Here is a 20,893-nt window from a genome sequence, read left to right on the forward strand (position 1 = left end):
AATTTGAGCGAAGGACTAGAAAATGGAGTTATGCAGCTATTCAGCCCGGCATGCATCATTTAGACTCAGTCACATGTTGAGAACAACAACATTAAGTAATTAAAGATTTAATATGGGGTCCCCAACATGAGCTGCACCAGGCATGCGCATCCTAATCATCTCTTGGGTCTGAAATCATGACTTCGTTAGCTGCATCAGGACACTGTGAGCATCTCCGTGTGATAGTTACACAATCCCCCCTCAACTGAGGGTCTCTGTCTGGCTTTGACTGACTTGCCAAACTTTCTTCCTAATACTAGCCTTTGTGCTGCTGCCCTGCTTGTTTCCCAGCATCTATCTGACCTCGCTGTCATGTCAGCTGAAATACTACCAAGTCTGGACTGTAATTCTAATCATTTCCTTTCTGTTCCGCTGATGGGAAGCGGTTATACAGACAGGGTTAGGGAGAAGGGAATGTGAGGGACCCTGATTTATACTAGGCAGAAATACATCCTGTTGTGTTGTGTTGAGTATCTTGAGAGCTCAGTTGACTCCAGTTTACTGGGTCCCCATTTCCCAATGCCCTGAAACAGTTGATCTGGGTGGGAGGTAGACAACCATTTTGTTTCCCATGCACCAAAACCTTCCAAGACCAACACATTCCCCCCGAAAAACAAAATAATTGACCAAACACTCCTTTCCGAATGCCCCAACTTCCCTCAATCCAGGACAAGACCAAAAAAAAGGGATAGACGCCTTAAACTGCTCTGCCATTCAACAGAATCAAAGAATCCATACAGTGTGGAAGCAGGCCACTCAGCCCATAGAGTCCACACCGACTCTACGAAGAGCATCCAACCAGACCCACCCTTCTATCCTGTCTCTGCATTTACCATAGTCCACCTAGCCTACACACCCCTGGACACTGTGGACAATTTAGCATGGCCAATCCACCTAACTTGCACATCCTCAGAGAAAATCACACAAACACTGGGAGAATGTGCAAACTCTACACACACAGTCACCCAGAGGGAGGAATCGAACCTGGGTCCCTGGTGCTGTGAGGCAGCAGTGCTAACCACTGAGCCACCATGCTGATCTGGGATCAGTGGCTTGCCCTGCAGTCCATTATAGAGTTAGTGCTGCTGGCCTTTCGGATTGTCCAGTAGCTCCAGGATAGGATGTCCTCAACAGTGAGGGCTCACAGTCTAGTTTTGCAATGGGGAGGGATTACCTAATGTCTCCTCCCAAACATCACCCTCCCGCCATCTTCCTGATGAGTGACAGCCATGCTGGGGAAAGTGGTCACCGTGACATAATTTGCATTTTAACTGAAAAGGGATTAAAAATTTTATTTTAAAGGAACATCATAATTCAGAGACTTCATGCCATTACGAACAGAACTTGTCCAATCTGTATGTGCCAAATTCTACACTTCTGAAGTATGTTCTTTCTTCAGCCAATTCCAAGTAAAACTCAAGTGGCAGCTGTAAGAGTCACAATGATTTCACACTTTGGCATTGCGGATCAACACTTTAAATGATTAAGTGTTTAATTTACAAACCCATTTTGACATCCTTATGGTTTTATAATATGTAAGGTCAAAGGTCACACAACACCAGGTTATAGTCCAACAGGTTTTTTTTTAAATCACAAGCTTTGGGACCGGTGCTCCTTCATCAGGTGGACTCAGTGCTCCAAAAGTTTATGATTTCAAATAAACCTGTTGACCTGGTGTTGTGTGATTTGTGATCTTGTCCACTCCAGTCCAACACTGGCAAATCTACATTGTAATATTTGGGCTGTGTGATGATGATGTGAGAATAACCAAGCCACGCGAGTAACATCCATGATTTTTTACTACTCTGTTTTGATCTAAGAAAAGTAAATGTTCAACATTTCAACTTTCATTTCTGCTGCATTTACCAAATTTAACAATACGTGTCTCATATTATTAGTTCAGTTTTGTCTTTAAGATCAAACATATAGTTTACAGTGTCCTTCAGATAATACAGGTAAACTGAGATAGAAAATGGTTTCATAAACATTTATATTTATGCTAAAAATGATCTTTTCCTTTAAGTAACTCTTGTAAGGAATTGGAAACCCTAATCCTAGTGGATTAAAATGAGTGGAAGTGCCCTGTGTCATTCTAATTTGGAGGATATGATATATAACTAAATATTTTGGCCAATTAATATTTTATTCTTTGAGGTGACACTACATAGTGGCAAGCTGTGTATTCTTGTTCTATCACCATCATAATCCAAATATTTTTCAACTTTCCATTAACAATCAGAGTGGTGTAAACTAAAGCAATGGGAGAGCGGAGTGAGGGTGTTGATTGTCCATTTGAATATGGGAACCTGAAGCCCTCTATCTGCCTGTGCCAGTAATCATCGTTGCAGCGTGAGCATGGAGGATGTCTTCCTTACTGTTTTTAGGAGAATGCACACTCCCAGCTAATACAGTTATAGAGTAAAGTGGACATGTCTGTATTGCATGTCCCCAGTTGCTTGGAGGAGGTGGAAGTTTGCTGTTTCCTTCAAGTAACTTTTGCAACATTGAATTGCTCAGACATTTCAGAGGCTTGTGTGGGATTTGAGTTGAAGGCTTGGCCTACACCAGAAGAGTGTAAACTGGACCTGCCAGTGCTCTGAAGCCACACAGCAAATCCAATGAAAGACCACCACTTTGGAGAAGGGGCAAGTGCTTTGTTTTGACTAGGCACTTGGTAATAATACCATAGCAGGGAATGGGTACCTGATTGGGCTGGGTGTGGGCATAACTACATATCTTACCACAATGCCACAAGTTTTATATTGTAGTGTGGAGTTAAATTAATTTGTTTTATACTAAAATATGATTTCCTTTGTTACAAGTCATAGCTTTCTAAAGTACAATTAAATATTATTTTGAATTAGATATACTATACTAGACCAATAACTGTTTATTATTTAATATCTAATGATTCTAAATTAACAACAAATACCTATTTACTATAAGATATAAATGTAATTATAAAAATGAAGATTTATTGTCCTTCACTTCAGGTTTCCTCCATGTATTGGTATCCCATCATTTGAACTCCTTCTTATGAACTTTTACTTTAAGTCATAGAAATCTTCTGTACAGGATGTAGGACTCTCCGCTTTCAGTATTTTGTATGAGCTAGGGTCTTTCTAAACAGTCTTTGTTTGATTTCTCCCAGAGTTATATACATATAAATGTCATTCCAAGACAGCAGAAGTGAAGTGATCTTAAAATTGTCTTATCTGTTTACTATCTCACCAGTTGACTGTGTGGTGTGTTGAATGCGTTAGCTTGTCTACTCAATTCGAGTGAGTTTCAGGAGGGGGATTGACTAGTAGAATGGTTTGTGATGTCGTGTGACACCAACAGTAGGGATTAATTGCTAGTCCACAGGTTACCATGAAGTGCCCACCTAAGACATACTGACCTTTTGGGTTAAACTTCCCACTAATCACCTCTCTCCAGTGAGAGAGCAGCCTATGGTCTTTTGATCTTTCATTTTCAGAAAATTTCAGCTGTTCATCACTAACCTTTAATTAGAACTTTTAATTAGAGACGTTGCTTTAATTTGTTCAGTCATTCATGAGATGTGGGTGTTGCTGGCTAGGCCAGCATTTATTGCCCATCCCTAATTGCCCAGAGAGCGGTTAGAGTCAACCACATTGCTGTGGAGGTGGATGTAAATCAGACTTGATAAGGATGGCAGATTTCCTTCATTAAGGACATTAGTGAACCAGGTGGGTTTTTCTGACAATTGACAATGGTTTCATGGTCATCATCAGACTCTTAACTCCAAATTAAATAAAAAATTCAAATTCCACCATTTACTATGGTGGGATTTGAATTTGTGTCCCTAGAATAATACTGGGTCGCTGGATTAATAGACTAATAATAATACCAGTGGACTAACACCTCCCCTAAGACAGACTTGAGACTAAGAAACAAAATGAACAAAACAGTGCTTTTGCCTTGAACTATTGCAGTTGTTTCAACATCTGTTGGTTAGTCATGAGGTGGGCATTTGATGGCAAAATATGAAGCATTTTGAACTTCGAAGTTGTACAAGGGACATGAATATAAAGCTCTGCAGGATACTAAATATTTCAGAATTCAAACATTAACTCTGTGTTGATTGCAGTCATCCTAATCCATATGCAAATTGGGCAATATCAATTTGAATACTGTGTTTCAGTTTAAAAAAGAGGTCAGAAATGCTCTTCCTAGCAAATAGATTTCACTGTCTTTAAGGTCTTTAAAGAACAACTGAAATATCTAATGTCTTATGTCCATAGGTGAGCTACCTTTGTATTGTTTGGCAAAAACATGAGAACAGAAGATTTACGAACAGGAGTAGGCTCTTTAATCCACAGACTAAGTAAGCTTCGCTTGGTCAGGAAGGTCACTTCAGGAGTGAATCATAGCCTGAGTGAGTGGATAGTATATAGTTTGAGGAACTTGGAGACAGTGTGGGAACTCTATGCAGAGGGGAAGAGGTGCTTTTTGCTTGCTTTTTTCAAGAAACTAGATCATTTGAATCCCAGGATCAGGGGCCAGCACAAAAGTGTAACATCATAGGTAAACTGTAAGATCATTGGTTGATAACTACAAAGTGACTATTATAGGTTACTTTCAGACAGAAGGTTAATAGAGGAAATATTTACAGGCAAACTAAAAGACCAGTACAGTATGATTTTAAAAAAAAATCAAATTATGAACTAAGTAATTAAGATGGGTATGCTGAGACAAGTGGCCTGTTGTAACTGCATGGTGTAGGAGCTGGTGCATTTACCAGGTACCAACAATGCGGAAAGCAGAAAGAGGTTCTGCTGAGGGACGATGAGTATTTAGAGGCTAAATAACAACAGAACCAAAAAAGGGAATAGTCTCTGGATTGCTGCCTGAGCCATGAACAAATCAGCACACGGTCAACAAGGTGAAAGAGGTAAACATGTGGCTCACAGGTTGGTGTGGGAGAAATGGGTTTGAATTCATGAGACAATTGGCGCCAGTTCTGGGTGGGTGGGTTGGGGACGGGGTGAGGGGAGTTGGTAGTTGGGTGATGGTGTTCAGTTGGTTAGAAGATTATGGAGAAAGTTCAAGCAGGGAAGAGGTTATAAAGGTTTCTAGAACAAATAATGGTGCAGAGTGTGTGGAAAGGGTCAGGAATCTAACTTCAGGCACAGCAGGTAAGGGGATAACTATGAGAGGGAGGCAGTCAACATAAGACTAAAGGTGTTGTACTTAAATGCATGCAGTATATGAAACAAGGTAAAGGAGCTTGTAGTGCAGATAGAAATTGACAGGTACAATGTTGGGGGTGTTACAGAGACGTGGCTGCATTGGGGATCAGGGCTGGGAACAAAATATCCAAGGATACATGTCCTATCGGAAGGACAGGCGGCTAGATCGAGGAGTAGGTGGGGTTTGCCTTGTTAAGTAAGAAATTAAATTAGATTATATATAACAAGAAGTGATGTACAGTCAGAAGGTGTAGAATCTGAGGGGTTAGAATTGTCAACTGCAATTGGAAATCACCCAGACCATATGGACTACACCCCAGAATTCTGAAGGAAGTGGCTAAGAAGATTGTAGAGGCATTTGTGATCTTTCAGGAATCGCTAGAGTCAGAGAAGAGTCCCAGAGAATTGGAAATGATTAATGTAATGCCCCTGTTTAAAAAGGGAGGGAGGCAGAAGACAGGAAACTATAGCAAAAACAAAACCAGAAATTGCTGGAAAAGCTCAGCAGGTCTGGCAGCATCTGTGAAGAAGAGTCAGAATTTTGCGTCCAGTGACTCTTCCTCAGAACTGATAGTAGCAGGGAAAACTTGGTATACATGCAGAAGATAGGAGAGTCAACAATAAATAGCAATAGAGCCCAAAGAGAAAGGAAAACTGTTGGACAAATAAAGGAGTGGTTGCAGGTTGGTCTGGGGAATGACTATCTGCTAATGGGGCTATTAGTAACTGACAATGGGGTGGGGGTGGTAGCAGCCCATGTGATGACAAGGTCAATTAATTCAACCTTAGTCATCAGTAAGATTTTAGAGTCCATTATTAAAGATAAAATTGTGGAGTACTTGAAAGTGCATTGTAAAATAGGGCTGAGTCAGCACGGCTTCATCAGAGGGAGGTCATGTCTATCAAGTCTGTTAGAATACTTTGAGGAGGTAATGAGCAAGTTAGACGAAGGAGAGCAATGGACGTGATCCATTTGTATCTCCAGATGAATTTTGACAAGGTGCCACACAGGAGGCTATTAAATAAGAAAAGAGCCCATGGTGTTATGGGGCAAGGTACTGACACGGATAGAGGATTGGCTTACTGGCAGAAGGCAGAGAGTAGGGATAAAGAGGTCATTCCCAGCCTGGCAACTGGTGACTAGTGGAGTTCCACAGGGATCTGTATAGCTATTGGGACTACAGCTATTCACGTTATACATCAACAATCTGGATGACAGAATCGAGAGCATTGTTGCTAAGTTTGCAGATGGCACAAAGATAGGTGGAGGGACATGTAGTGTTGAGGAAGCAGAAGGACTTGGGCAAGCTAGGAGAGTGAGCAAAGAAGTGGCAGAAGAATGGAGGTATAAACTACTTTACAAATGGCAAAAGACTTTGGATATCTGAAGCACAAAGAGACTTGGGAGTCCTGGTTCAGGATTCTCTTCAGGTTAACATGCAGTTCAATTGGCAGTTAGGAAGGCAAATGCAATGTCATTTCAAGAGGGCTAGAATACGAGAGCTAGGATGTACTGCTGTGGCTGTATAAGGCTCTGGTCAGACCACATTTTGAATATTGAGAGCAGTTTTGGGCCCCAAATCTAAGAAAGGATGTGCTGGCGATGGAAGGAGTCCACAGGAGGTTTACAAGAATGATCTGGAGAATAAAGGTCTTGTCATAGGAGAAGAGGAGTCTGAACCTGTACTTGTGTACAGTGTAGATGCCTTCACTGGAAGGAGAGATGATGATCCAAGGATACAGCCTTAGCATGAACAGACGACTCTTTGGAATGGAGATAAGGCAAAATTTCTTCAGCCAGACGGTGGTAAATCTGTGGAAGTCATTACTGCAGAGGGTTGTGGAGGATACATATATTTAAGACCGAGATTCTTGTTGGATAAGGGGAATCAGGGGTTACAGGGTGAAGGCAGGAGAATGGGGGGGGTTGGAGAAACATATCACCCATGAACAGATGGTATAGTAGACACAATGGGTCAAATGGGCTTATGTTCTTCTGGACTAAAAAGCTTTCAAGAAGAAGACTTTCTTAGCCTCATCTTAAAAGGATGACTTCTCAAACTGTGGTCCCTACCCTCCCATGATCCACACTATCAAGTCCCTTCAGGATACTGCATGTAACTGGAGACCACCTCCCACTGTTCAGAATTCTACCTGGTACTGGGACAGCATTTCTTCAAGGAGAAAGCAGGAAGAAAAAAGTTAAAGGTGATTCTAGAAAGCTAAAACAAACCAAAAAATACTAAAAAGACTTGGCAAATCAGTCAGATTCTTTAGCAAGTACAGGAGTTATCTTAACCCTGTAACAGAATGTTGCTTTTCTTATTTTGTTGAGAATCACAGCAAACAAACAGAAGATATAATGTAATAATGGACCAGCAATCAGTGTCACAGCAGAGATCTCCAGATTAGGTTGGACCTAACCTACACATTCAATGGAACACTGCATTCAGCAAGCTGAATATGAATTAGAATTCTTGGTAATTGCAATGTTGTTGCTTAATTTCCATGAATCAACATCTAGATATTCTCAGTCGGTATGAAAATTATCACTCTGAGAAAAGATAAGTCCCCTGGACTAGATGGGATTTATCCTGGAATTCTCTGGGAAGCCAATGAGGAGATTGCAGAACCTTTGGCTTTGCTCTTTTAAGTCGTCATTGTCTACAGGAATAGTGCCAGAAGACTGGAGGATAGCAAATGTTGTCCCCTTGTTCAACAAGGGAAGTAGAGACAATCCTGGTAATTATAGACCAGTGAGCCTTACTTTGGTTGTGGTTAAAGTGTTAGCAAAGGTTATAATCATCTAGGAAGGAATGTGTTGATTAGGGATAGTCAACTCAGTTTTGTGAAGGGTAGATCATGCTTCACAAACCTTATTGAGTTATTTGAGAAGGTGACCAAACAGGTGGATGAGGGTAAAGTGGCTGATGTGGTGTATATGGATTTCAGTAAGGCATTTGATAAGGTTTCCCACGGTAGGCTATTGCGCAAAATACAGAGGTACGGGATTGAGGGTGATTTAGCGGTTTGGATCAGAAATTGGCTAGCTGAAAGAAGACAGAGGGTGGTGGTTGATGGGAGATGTTCATCCTGAAGTTCATATAAGAGTGGTGTACCGCAAGGAGTTGTTTTGGATCCACTGTTGTTTGTCATTTTATAAATGACCTGGATGAGAGCATAGAAGGATGGGTTAGTAAATTTGCGGATGACACTAAGGTCGGTGGCGTTGTGAAGAATGCGGAAGGATGCTGCAGGTTACTGAGGGACATAAATAAGTTGCAGAGCTGGGCTGAGAGGTGGCAAATGGATTTTAATGCAGAAAAGTTTGAGATAATTCACTCTGCAAGAAGCAACAGGAATAAAGAATACTGGGCTAATGGTAAGGTTCTTGGCAGTGTAGATGAGCAGAGATCTCGATGTTCATGTGCATAGATCCCTAAAAGTTGCCACCCAAATTGATAGGATTGTTAAGAAGGCAAACAATATGTTAGCTTTTATTGGTAGAGGGATTGAGTTTTGGAGCCACGAGATGATGTTGCAGCTGTACAAAACTCTGGTGCAGCCACACTTGGAGTATTTCGTACAGTTCTGGTCACTGCATTATAGGAAGGATGTGGAAGTTTTGGAAAGGGTTCAGAGGAGATTTACTAGGATGTTGCCTGGTGTGGAGGGAAGGTCTTATGTGGAAAGGCTGAGGGACTTGAGGATGTTTTCATTAGAGACAAGAAGGTTAAAAGGTGACTTAATTGAAACATACAAGGTGATCAGAGGGTTAGATAGGGTGGACGGTGAGAGCCTTTTTCCTTGGATGGTGATAGCTAGCACAAGGGGACATAGCTTTAAATTGAGGGATGATAGATCGAGGACAGATGCTAGAGGTCAATTCTTTACTCAGAGTAGTAGGAGCGTGGAACGCACTGCCTGCAGCAGTAGAAGACTCGCCAATTTTAAGGGCATTTAAATGGTCATTGGATAAACATATGGATGAAAATGAAATAGTATAGCATAGATAGGTTTCAGATTAGTTCCACAGGTTGGCGCAGCATCGACAGCCAAAGGGCCTGTATTGCGCTGTAATGTTTTATGTTCTATGGTTTATTACACAATTCTGGAGCACATGGGTCTTGAAGCCAAGCCTCCTTATTGAGTAGCATGGGTCACTACTCTGTTGTAGAATTTCTCATGACATAAATATTTTTTGTGTCTTACAGTGTACCTCTGGAGCTGGTGGGACTTGAATTCAGGCCTCCTCGCTCAGAGGAAAGAGCACTATCAATGTCCCACCAGGGCCCTTTGTCATTACTTTTTTTTGATGCAATAAAATGCATCTATCACCATCATGAGATGAAAGAAAAGAATCAGATTCCTTGTGGAAATCTAAGTATTTTTTTCTTCATATTGACCATTTTCTGTATTCTCATATAGAAATACCAATTTGGGTCAAATAAAACCTTTAGAGACAAACTCAGAACAGCCCTTGACCACCCTCCAAGCCTAACCTGAAGGTAATAAAATTTATTGACATTGCCCTGAATAACTGTACAATGCCCAATGGTCTGTTTTCCAGAATCCTGCGCACATTTCCTCAAGAATAGCTTCTCCCCTCTTTGCCAGCTCTCCTCACATACCAAAGATACTTAAGAAAATACTCACTAATCCGTATTCATTGAGTAATGTCATGCAGTTCAGATTATACAGGTTTTTAGTTTTGACTTGCACAGTAGACCATTCCATCTATTCCAATAAATTTTTTAAAAAGTCTTTAAGTTGGAGTGTTGGCGTGGTCATTACCTAGAATCCCTACAGTGCGGAAACAGGCCATTCAGCCCAACAAGTTCACACCCACTCCCTGAAGAGCATCTCACCCAGACTCACCCCCTTACCCAATCCTAACGGTGCAATCCCCACGGCTAATCCACCCTAACCTACACATCTTTGGGCTGTGGGAGGAAGCCAGAGCACCTGGATGAAACCCATGCAGACACAGGGAGAATGTGCAAACTCCACATAGACAGTTGTCCGAGACTGGAATTGAACCCAGGTCTCTGGCGCTGTGAGGCAGTAGTGCTAACCACTGAGCCACAATGCTGCCCCGATCAATCGCCTTCAATAACTTAATGCAACAGTGAACTGTTTTTGTTTACAAAGATTCCAGTTGGAGGCGGATTCCGAAGAGCTGAATCTACTACAAAGAGCTGGCTAATACTATGATCACATCACCAATATTGATGTATAAAAATGCTTGGGTAGATGGTCAATGCCCTATCTACAAAATGAGACCTCCTGCATGAGGAAGATGAGTTACTTGAATCCCAACAAAGTAATATAATGTATTCATTCGGAGGCGTTCCTCCAGGCAGACATTTCTTACTGAACTAACACTGCTCCTCATTGTCACTGAAGCTAAAAGAGACTAGGAGCAGGTCGTTTGATCTTGTCCACAGTATGGTTTTCCAACAAAAGTGAATCGTAGCCAGTTGTAAAGTTTTGCTGTCCGATATCATCATTCAGCATCAAAATGCCTCATAATTATTTTGTAGTCTATTTTAACTCGACCATCCTTCTTTAAGATAGAAAGTTTAGTCACTCCTTGAAATAATTCAGGGAAAATTGTTGCAAATAATATTTGATGTTTTGACTCATACAAGAGAATGAATGTGCTGGTATTATGAAGGTGTGGTGTATGGTACCTTTAAGAAAGTTAAAAGCTAGCAGAACTTACCTGACAGTGCCATATGTTCTCAACTAGACACAATGTAGTATGTCATCCAGCAGTCAGTGTAGCTGGTTGCCTGGAGACAAAAACAGATTTCAGTTTAGCCAATCAATTTACATTATACCCCAAAATGCCAACCTCCAATCAAGTTTGAATTTAGTATATTGACAATATTAAAAACCAATGAAAAAGTCTAATTCTTTGGGGTATAAGACGGGAAAAATTGAACAGTTGGAAGAGAACTGCTACAAGATGTAGACTGCTAGTCAGAACTGTCTGAGAGGTACCTGTCTAGAGAAGGAGTTTGCGCAGAGAAAAATATCAACACCGACCTGGAAGGCAAATCTGCAAAGAGAAGATTCGACTGCAGGCTGGTTTTGAAATTTGAATTTTTCAGTAAATCTTAATCAGGGATTTTATCGGAGTAGTATTATAAAAGGGAAAGTAAAAGATAGGTTAGAAGAAGGAGTCGTTGTTACTTGTTAGTTAATTATTCTTATACTTTATTTATACTTTAAGAAATAAAGTTGTTAATTTTTAACTTTAAATAGTTCTTGGCCTATTGGATTTTCACAGATTATTGCACGGGGTAAATCTTTTCTGTGTTGCTGGTTTAAATTAAGCAGGAGGATTTACCTCCTGTCGTAACAGTTTGGGGGCTCGTCCGGGATCTGAAGCCAGGACCTCTTGCTTGATTTTTGAGTTAGTAGCACATCCTTGCAGACTAGTATCTGCTCTGAGCTAATTTTGAGTAGTCAGAACTGCTACACTGAACTGCAGATGAGGCTTGAGCATTTCCCGAAGGTTGATTGAATAGAATAGCAATTTATTGTCACTTGTATTTAAGATAAGAAGAGTATAGGCCACCACAATTCGGCATTGTTTTAATGAGAAATTATTAAAATAAATTATTGAGACGAAGTTAGGACAAAGTTCATCTTTTTTTCCCTTTATGGCTCCTGGGTTTATGGAGTGGTTATGGGATGCTGTTGCTGAAGCTGCCCCTGGGGCTAACATTGCAAGGATTTCCGGACTGTACCAGCAGCACTGTCACTACCAAAGCCATTGCATCATTGGCATTTCTCCAGAAGGGACAGACTAGGCCCAACAAGCCACCATCACTTCAATCACGGCCACAGTACCACCACAGCCACGAGCTTATTATTATTTAGAGATTTATATTATTTATAAAGTGGAAATGCCTTAACTCCCCACTTCTAATCCTCTTCCTGCATTGTCTAAAATTCAAAACCTGAGAAATTGCACCTGGAACAGAAGGTTGCTGAGAAAATGATATCAATTAATGTCATGTCGCTTCTAATGTTTGTTCACAGCACCCCCTCCACAGATTAGCAGCCAGTTTTCAAACATGAAGGAGATAAACAGTTGATTAAAAATGGAGGGAAGCAATGGTTAAAATGTCATTTGATTTTGGATGCCCCACATTGCACTCCCAAGTAATTTGAGGGTCACTATTGAAGTTTTATACTAGCGTGAAGTATCTAATTTCTGCCAGTGCTGTGATCTTCTTCTGAGTAATGGGAATATCTTGTATTTTTCACAACAAACAATTTGCCAAGGCAGAGCTTTCATTTCTGGCCTCCTGACAAAGCTGGAGTGAGTTTGTTCTTTATATTTTGCATACTTAGGAACCCAGATTTGAAGTAAGCTTTTGAAAGATTTATGTTCCATTCTGCATTTCTGATCTGGCATGGTGTGTCTTTTGAACTTTAAAGTGCTGACAAATCAGGACAGAGATTCCATATCATCCAGTTAGATCATTTATTAAATGCCTCTTGAATGCTCTTCCTTTTTTGAACAGAGTTGAAAGTCACCAGAAAGAACAGGTAAATAAAGACAACAGATTATTCGACATCTTGAATGCAGAAGTTTGGCTGAGCTGGAAATGCAGATGTAGGAAACATTGATCCGAACTCCGATATGACCTGTGTGCCAATGGAAGCAAAATTATAATATTTTTAACATCTGGTGAGGGATAGTTTCTCCCCAGAAGGCAAAGATGTGTGATAAATTTCAAACACATTTCTGTGATCAGAATGCCCATTGTCGATTTTTAATTTTTTGGCAATCTAACTAATCCCCATCAAATTTATGTTCCTTTGAGGCTCACTGCTGGGTGCCATGTTGAATCATTTTGACTGTCTTTTCCCTTTCCCAGTTCCTTTGCATTTCTATTGACCTTATTTTGATGTTGACTGATTTCAAAGTTTCTCTGCCCTTCAAATTCTGCTCTTGAAATTCTGAACATCTACAGCTTTTATCCAATGGCCAGTTAGAGATTGAAAATACAGAAATTGGGCAAAAGAGAAATTTTCAAAAGTTACAAAACCCAAGAGTGAAGGATTTTTCTTCTGAACTTAGAGAAAAGCGCACCAATATTTTGTTAAAATGCCTCTTCCAGTTCCTCTTCCAACTGCTGTTTTGAGAAATGTCCTTTTGAAAGAATAGGAAGCCTAAATTAAATAAGCACCTGTTGGTTTGCAGTGATTGGTCCACACTGGTATGGTTGAAAAACAAGTGACCTCATGGAGGTGGGATTATCTTGCTACATATCTTGACATCATGAGTTGGATGATGTTGGTGTCCCAATTGCTGGGGTCAGTGGTCAAGATCTTTGAGTGGAAAGTGATAGATGAAGTCAGAACCTGCTTTACACATTTTGGTTTCTCCTTTCACTCTTAGACCACTGTAAACCTTTTTTTTAATGAAATTCATGACTTGAGCCATGATCCTCCAGTCCTCCTTATTAGGACAACTCTAGGATGACCAACCTTTTGTGAAGGAAACTTGAAGTGAAGGAAAAAGCGAAAATGGTTACCTAAGGCATTGTGATGTTGCTTTGAATAATAGTCTCTCAATCCCCATTTTCCAAATTTTAGGACTTTTAGGTCTAATTTAAATCAGTGTAAAGCAGTTGTGTAAAACAGTATGATGTCAACTAAATTATGTGCTTTACCGCTGGAGAAACTTGCAAAAGAATATCCATTCATACTAAAATGGATAAGTAAAGCACACATATCTTCCCTATTGGCAGAATCAAAAATAGACCCATGATGTAAAAGAGACAATCATTTGGAGAATGAACATTGCTGTGCCTGGGGTAGATAACCTGTGACATATCATATTCATTTAAAATTGTTCTACTAAATTAAACATTTCATATGGAAGCTCTAATCACATCAAATTAACACAAGAGGTTTATTTTGATATTAACTAAAATATCATATTTGATCAAACATACTACACATTTTCCTCACCCTAACGAATAAATTAATTTCAAAAGTCAAGTCTTAAATTCAGTAGAACAACAGTATGCTTTCTTTTTAAATTTAACTATGTGCTCTTATTTTGGCTAATCTGACAAAATATTTTCATTTCTCCGATTTCAAATGTTTATATGACACTATAATCTTCAATATATTATGTGTAAGCCTGTTTACAGATATAAATAGCAAGATCATATGTAGGCAGTTTAAAATAAACCATCTTGGTTTTTACTTTTTAAATTTGTTTTAACTATAGGTGCTTCTATAAAGTGTAGGAGTTCACAACCCAACACCTATTCCAATGCTGCTAACATTAACATTCAGAGAGTAAACCATTTCAACTGTACTAAAGGAGAACACACACATCACCAAATCACCAGCCATAATAAAAATGTCAGCTTCTAAGGAACTTTGTAATGGCTCTGAAGAAACCGAAGGTGTTCCTTTGGCCAATGGGTCTCTAGATGTAAAAGATGGTCAGTATTCAAATGCATACACTTATAATGAAGCAGATACTCTGATTCAAATGGATTCAGTTGGTATTTGTCAGACTAGGAAAACAAAAAGCTGTTATAACGAGGAAAGTCTTAAGTCAGACATAGGATCAGACAAATCCAGCATTGGTAAAGCTGAAACCAATGAAGTTACAAAAGAAAAAATGTCCTCTGATTCACTCCATAGAAGTTTTCCAAATGCTACAATGGGAACTGGGAAAAGAAATATTAACAACATTGTGGCATTGCTGAAAAACAAATGTGGCAATGGCAAAAGTAATTTATACCCTGTAGTAACTTTAAGAGATATCATGAAAGACTTAAATCTCTTGTCTAATGACGTGCAAAATAATGGCATCCAGCTCAGTTGTGGTGCATTTAAAATTGACTCCAGCACCTTTCAAAGTAATGGAAGCAAAGTAGCAAAAAATGAAAAGACAGGATTACAGTATAGTTTCTTTTCTTCAGTTGTGCTTGCTAGCAGTATTAGAAGTCCAGAAGAAAGCCTGCATATAGGATCTAAATCTCAGATGGCAAGCAGAAGGCAAGAAATGGATAGGACGCAAAGGAAAGAAAATACAGACCATCGCGAATGCAGGCGTGTTGAATTTGAAAAATTTGATCCAGCCAACCCAGATTCTAAAATCGAAGCTCTGATCTCATCTGCCGTGTCACCGAACAACAATAGCTTTTTTGAAAATATGTCATCATTGTACACTGTCCCGGAACATAGACACCATGTAAAGTGTGAAAGTTCTAAAGCTGGGATTCTGAAACACAACAGCCAAAATGAAGAGGAAATAAATGCTGGACTGCTTTTAACTGAAACTACATGTAAAAAATACGCTTTGAGGAAAAAACCAATGATTCAGTATAATCGAGAAAATAGTTTGGAACAAATCGAGTTTGAAAAATACTGCAAGAGTCTTTCCATTCCTTCAGCATCTGCAGAAGCGTATCAAGATTATGGAGCAGTCTCTCGTTTGCCTCTTAAAAGGACACTTTTAAATAAGAACCCAAAAACTAAATGCAAAGGCAGTCGGAAGATGTTAGTTAAAATAGCAAAAATCAATACTCAGAAGTACCAGATGTACACAGAAAGAAAAACAAAAATGTGCCAAAAGCTTTTACTGCACAATAACGTGAGTGCAGGAGTCAAAACACATCACGTTACTCTGCCAGAGCAAAACACAGCTGCGTTACCAACAGTGAAGAAAGGTAGGAGAAGCAAGGTGATGGTGTTACCGACAAGCGATATTCCTGTCGTTATCAAAAGGAAAAGAGGTAGGCCAAGGAAAGTATTACCTGAAGGGAGCAGTGAAGCTACCAATCATGTGAAGAGAAAACCCAGGCATCACAAACTTTCTCCACCACAACCTACTTATATTGCTGGATCCAATGACAACACAACAGACTATGCAGATGTTTTGTCCAAATTGGCTTTTTTAACTAAACAGAGTCTGATCCTGGGTCGATGCTCACCACCCAGGTGTTGGTCACCTAGTGATCCGGGATCATTTCAGAGATCAGCTTCTATGCATCAGGACATGTCTCAGTTTTACCGTACATTGGCAGGTACTCGAAGAAGAGGTGGAAAAGCAGGGTGTTCACGAGGAAGGCAACTGGGGCAATTTGCAGAATCATCTTCTACTTTCAGTGATTTCTTTGAGGGCATTGGAAAGAGAAAGCGGATTTTCTTGGGTGAAACCAAGCTATATGCCAGAAAATGCAAATGGGGCACAGAAATGAAAGAGAAACCTGTTCAAAGGAGGAAACCATATAAGCGTGCACTACCATTTCCAGAACACGGAATTTTTCGGAATATGAATGCTGAAAATTCAGAATGGGCAAGACAAAATGAAAACTTTTGGCCTGTGGGCCAAGGTTATCCTTCGAAGCAACCAATCAGAAATGGTTTGTATCCATCTTACCCTGGTATGTCTACACAATCATTTCCCAATACTATTTGGGAGTCTGGTTCTATGTCAAGGAATGGCTATTTGATGGGTTGTTTATCCTCCAACCAAAGCAGTGTCGCTCAACAAAGTCCAGGCTGCATTGCTGGCTATTTCCGGTCCTTACTTGATTCAGATGATTCGTCAGACTTGATGGATTTATCATTTTCGCAGACTGGGCAAGAATCGTGTAACCTGAGTGGAAGCTTTGGTGTCAGCAATTCAGTGCAGCCATCAAGACACTTAACTCATTACCAGGAAGGATTTGATAAAACTAATTCTCCTAGTTGCATTGGCAGCCAGCAACATACAAATCAAACAGGACAGACTTATCCACAAATGATTGCAGACAATTCAGATAATGTTGATTTCGGCTCCTCGTATCATCCTTCTGATTCAGAAACTTTCCAAAGAGTTGCTGCTCAGCCACCTCTTTCGAGACCGACAGGACTCTCATGCCAACAGACTGCAGATAGCTTTGTTCAGTATAGTAACTACAGACCGAAAGCTCAAAGTTTCAGTAATTCAGATGTGCTGCCACAACCTCGAGAGTATTCTGGTCTTGACTTTCTTGGTAACAGAGATTGCTCGTTTGGCTATGATACAAGCAATAATGTTACTTCTTCACAAGCCAATTCAACTGAGACATATAGTCATCATGTAATTGGATCAAATCTACATTTTAATAAGACGTCTTCATTTAACGCTTTTAAGCCAGATCACAGTCCTCTGACTTTACAAACATCTTTAACTTCTGAGAATCAATCTGATGCAGCCTGTTCCATGGACCACGCATCTCAGAAATATTTAAATTCATTGCAGTTATCAGCTGATACTTCCAGGATGGCGTTTTCCAGAGGTCTTCAACTGAGCTGCAAATCCAGTTTTAATCTTTGCGATGGGAATATGGCATATTTTAATCACCATTACACACCAATGTTGGATTACAACCTGAATGAGTCAAAAGACATCTTGGATATTTCAAACTATACACCCCAGAAAGTAAAGCTAAGGTCCTTTCCAGAGACTTACAGTGAATCCTCATCCCACTTTAACACATCTTTTGAGAATTCTGAAGGAGGTGTTAACATTTGTGGTAATATGGCAAGTGAAGAGAAATCTAGTCTCTCAAGTCTAGAAAAATTGATGATGGACTGGGACGAAACAGTACCTGTTGAAAGATCTGGACCGAAAGTTGGTTCCAAACGTCAGTGGAACCATCATGTCCCATTCCCCACTGATTCAAGAGCTGTGTATGGAAGACGGAAACGAGTTGATATGTCCAGCCCTTCTCAGTTGGTTTTTCCAGCTTCACCCTCATTTCCTTCTAGAAAAGGTGCATTACCAAGACAGGTGAGGAACACCAGGGGACTTTGTGCTTCAAATAAGAGAGATCAATTTATTCGCAAATCAAAGCTGTTACAGAGAACTCAAGGAACCAATCCTATATTCTCTGAAAGTGCAGACTGTGCTTTAGATTATGGCTACAGTCCAGATAGCAGTATGCCCCCAACACTTTCTAACACCCAAAACTTTCAAGTTCAAAAAAATGATCAGAAAGAATACTGTAGCTTATACTCTTCAGGCTGTTCGACACCAATGCCTGATGAAAATTATTCCCCAATATTTTCTGGCAATGATGTTCAAGAGACTCTGTATTCAGACCTAAAGCAGTCTACATTAGAAACTGAACCATTTCAAAGCCCTCACCAGCAGCTATCTGCCCAAGCACTGCAACATTCAATCAACCCTGATCATGAAGGGCTTCTGTCTGAGAACCCAGATTTTTTTAGTTTGCGCACCCCTGGGTATGTGGACAATCTAGAGTCAAGTGAAGGGAAAAAACATTCAGCTTTTTACGATGCATTGGAAAACAGCTCAGGAACAAATGTGGCTCCGAGGACAACACCAGCCAACAGAGATTTATCAGTGTCACAGCTCCAGTTTGAACCTGATAATCCACCTCTGGAACCGAGCACCAGATATTTGCAGAATTCTACCAGCTGCAGTTCATTAGTTGAGAGCAAGAAAGAAGCTGACATGCCCCTGTTTGTAATGCAGGGAAGACATAATCCACCCAGTTCTGCACCCCAAATGATCCCTCTAAATATGGTAGCACAGATGGACAAAGAAACACAGAAGATGGCGATAGATTACAGCAGTTCGGTATACGCTAATGCGATGTTATCTACAGCAAATGCTTCGCCTGCATCAAGTGATTCTTCTATTCATGTGGACAATAACTACGCAGACAAACAAGGGAACCGTAGACAGGCACCAATGGGCTTACTACTGGACCAAAATCAGGATGAGGTGTACACAGGAAATGCTTCACAGTGACTTCTGATGATATTGCAAAACATTCAGTGCAATTAGGTAAGAGCATTGATCTTCTCCTAGCTTCAGCCAGTGATGATCATTGTTTCTGATTATGCTCATGTATTGTTTGTTTATCAGTTCTGCCAGCACATTTTATATATGATGTAATGTATTACTGGTTAACATTGGGGTTATGTTTATTGTATGCCTCAAGAATTATGCTTCTGTATTCGAGTTTAGGATGCAAAGTTCTCTTTTTCTAAGCACAGAATGTGAATATATGTATGTATGTTTTAATTATAATCTAATCATTATCTTCTTCCCCATCACCTATATATATGGCATTCTTTTAGGAATCTTGATCTGATAAAGCGACAATCATTCACTCAGTGTCAACAAAAGAAAATTGTTGACTTTAATTATTTTGCCTTCCATTGTCAGCTGTGTTCCTCTTGCCTCTCAAAGTAGTGGGAAAATACTGACTCCAACTTGATATTCCATCAAAAACAGCAACTTGAGCTGTATTCTGGCTAAATAATCAGTGTCAGCTGGAAGAAGATCTCTGACAGGCTCTCTCATTCCCCACCGAAGAAGAAGGTGTAAGACAAAAGGACTTCAATGAAAATCCTCTTCCTCTGTGTTAAGGGAGGAATGCTGAGCTTTTGTTGACATGTCAATGTTTAACTTAGAATAGAATAAGGTTTATTCTCGTGTGTTTTCAAGTAGAGGAGTACAGTGAAATGTTTACAATGTCACCTCTCAAGGCACCATCTTAAGTACAAAATGTCGAGGTACAAATCTTAGATGCTAAAAGAAGAATAAAGAACAAAATAAGTTGAATTACCATTAATTTCATCTCCAATGATTCCATCGATTTGACAGATAACTGGTTATAAGTTAGGGTCCAAAGTCACAAGACGCCAGGATATAGTCCACCAGGGTTATTTGAAATCACGAGCTGTCGGAGCTCTGTCCCTTTGTCAGGTCTGTCTTCTCAGATAAACCAGTTGAACTGCAGATTGGTATTATGTGAATTCTGATCTTGCCCACCCCAGTCCAACACCGGCACTTCCACAACATGTTTGTAAGTTAAACGTAGGGGGAGGAAAGAAAGAACTGAATTTCAACGGTTTAATCTGAATAACTGTCCTTGACGTTAAGTTGTCATTTCACAATGTTTGGCATCAGTTATCGTTGTAAAATTGAATTGAATCAAGAATTGGCCCAGGGGATGGTAGACACTCACTTCCTCCGCCCCCTTAAACACTCACTCACTCCCTCCGCCCCTTTTAACACGCAATCCCTCCGTCCACTTTAACGCTCGCTCACTCCGTCCCCATTAACGGTCACTCACTCCGTCCCCTTTAACACTCACTCCCTCTGTCCCCTTTAACACTCACTCTCTACATCCCCTTTAACACTCACTCCCTCCGCCCCCTTTAACACTCACTCCCTCCGTCCCCTTTAACGCTCACTCCCACCGTCAACTTTAACGCTCACTCCCTCTGTCCCCATTAAAGGTCACTCACTCCGTCCCCTTTAACACTCACTCCCTCCATCCCCATTGACGCTCAATCTCTCCGTCCCCTTTAACACGCAATCCCTCCGTCCCTTTCACGCTCACTCCCTCCATCCCCTTTAACACTCACTCCCTGCATCCCCTTTAACGTTCACTCCCCCCCGCTCCTTTAACGCCCACTCCCTCCATCGCCTTTAACGGTCACTCCATCCATCCCCATTAACGGTCACTCACTCTGTCCCCTTTAACACTCACTCCCTCCGTCCCCATTAACGCTCAATCCCTCCGTCCCCTTTAACGCACACTCCCTCCGTCCCCTTTAACACTCACTCCCTCCGTCCCCATTAA

At 40.5% G+C, this 20,893-nt stretch overlaps 1 protein-coding gene across 1 annotated transcript in view; it reads left to right on the top strand.

Moving 5' to 3' along the window:
• Positions 1 to 20,893, top strand: part of ahdc1 (AT hook, DNA binding motif, containing 1) — a 232,527-nt gene that overhangs the window by 160,961 nt on the left and 50,673 nt on the right. Inside the window, exon 4 of the mRNA XM_043717241.1 lies at positions 15,221 to 19,083. Within this exon, the coding sequence (XP_043573176.1) occupies positions 15,283 to 19,047 (3,765 nt within the window). The 5' untranslated portion in view covers positions 15,221 to 15,282 and the 3' untranslated portion in view covers positions 19,048 to 19,083. The remainder of the gene's footprint in view (positions 1 to 15,220; positions 19,084 to 20,893) is intronic.

The sequence above is a fragment of the Chiloscyllium plagiosum genome, chromosome 27 (genome assembly GCF_004010195.1).
Source record: "Chiloscyllium plagiosum isolate BGI_BamShark_2017 chromosome 27, ASM401019v2, whole genome shotgun sequence".
NCBI classification, from domain to species: domain Eukaryota; kingdom Metazoa; phylum Chordata; class Chondrichthyes; order Orectolobiformes; family Hemiscylliidae; genus Chiloscyllium; species Chiloscyllium plagiosum.